General features: G+C 72.5%; 1 protein-coding gene across 1 annotated transcript in view; it reads left to right on the top strand.

Annotated features, from left to right (window-relative positions):
- AURANDRAFT_65727 (hypothetical protein) overlaps positions 1-1,483 on the top strand; it is a gene marked incomplete at both ends in the record, with an annotated part of 5,345 nt that overhangs the window by 813 nt on the left and 3,049 nt on the right. Inside the window, one exon of the mRNA XM_009040720.1 lies at positions 384-1,463. Coding sequence (XP_009038968.1) covers positions 384-1,463 — 1,080 coding nt within the window. The remainder of the gene's footprint in view (positions 1-383; positions 1,464-1,483) is intronic.

Raw genomic sequence — 1,483 nt, 5'->3', positions numbered from 1 at the left:
GACTACGCGCTATTCCTCGAGCGGGTCCTCGACAGCGAGGCGCCCGCGCGCCGCGTCGCGCGCCGGCCCGAGCCGGCGCGCAAGCCCCCGAAGCAGGCCCGGCGCCTCTTCGGCGCCGCCTGCGCCAAGCTCTTCGACGCGTGCGCGGCGTCCGCGCGGCGCGGCGGGCCGCGGGGCAGCAAAAGAGAGCGAAATTCCCAACTTCAAAGGCTCCGATCTCGGCCGTTTTCCACTCGTTTCGGCTGATTTTTGGACGAGCGATCATCTCTCGGAACGGTCTCGAAGCGTGGATGCTTTTTCCGGAACGCGCGCGCGCGGCACACTCACGTTGAAGCGACGTTGAATCTCTCTTTTCCTGCCCAGGCGGGCCGCGATTCCACGAGCTCTTCGCGGACGTCGACCGGCGCCGCGTCGGCGCCGTCGACGTCGACGGCTTCGACGACGCCTTGGACGACCTCGGCGAGTGGCTGCTGGCCGACGGGCCGCTGCTCTTCGACGACGAGCGGGCCGCGGTGCTCGACTGCACCGCGGGCGCGGACGGTTTGGTGGACTACGAGACGCTCTACGAGTGGCTGCTCCACTACGGCCAGGCGCCGGAGGAAGAGGAGACCTACGCGCCGGAGACGCCCTACGTCCGCACGCCCGCGCGCTTCCGCGACGACGACGCGCGCGCGTCGCGCGCGAGCCTCGGGTACGACGGGGACCGGCGCCGGCCGCCGCCGACGGCGCTCGCGGGCGACGCGCAGATGGGCGACGTCGCGCGGCGCCTGCGGGCCGCGTTGAAGGACCTGCGTCTACGCTACGGCGGCCCCGTGGATCTGGAGCGCGCCTTCGAGCGCTTCGACCGCCGGGGCCGCGGCGTCGTCGAGTCGCCCGACTTCCTCCACGTGCTCCACTCGCTGAACCTGAGCGCGCAGGACACGCGGGCCATATCGCGGCGCTTCGACAAATACGGCGACTGCGTCGACTACCGCGACTTCATACGCTTCGCGGAGCAGGACTACAACGAGCTCACGTTCCTCGCGCGCCACGTCGCGGACAAGCTCGGCGACCAGCAGCGCCGGGGGCTGGACGTCCTGCTGCCCTTCACGATGGGCGACCGGGCGGGCCACGGCCTCCTGCCGGCGCGCGACTTCGCCGACGCGCTCGCGGCGCTGGACCTGGACCTCACGGACGCGGACATTGGGGACCTCGCGGCCCATTTCGCGCGGCCGAACGACCCGGACTACGTCGACTACCGCGACTTCCTCAAGTTCGTCCGCGAGCACGGCGGCCACCGGCCCGAGCGGCCCCGAGTCCACCGGAGCGTCGACGGCGGCGACTACGACGGCCTCCGCGGCGCGACGCCCCACGCCGCGCGGCCGGACCACTCGCCGCTGCGCTCCGCAGGCGACGCGTTCCTCCGGACGCGCGCGGACTTCTTCGCGGAGCCGGCGCTCGCCCAGGACGACCCCCTCAACTTCGTCGACGACGCCGGCGCCGG

This window comes from Aureococcus anophagefferens, assembly GCF_000186865.1.
Source record: "Aureococcus anophagefferens unplaced genomic scaffold AURANscaffold_16, whole genome shotgun sequence".
NCBI classification, from domain to species: domain Eukaryota; class Pelagophyceae; order Pelagomonadales; family Pelagomonadaceae; genus Aureococcus; species Aureococcus anophagefferens.
Note: the sequence above shows the minus strand (reverse complement) of the source record. Positions and strands in the feature narration are given on the sequence as shown.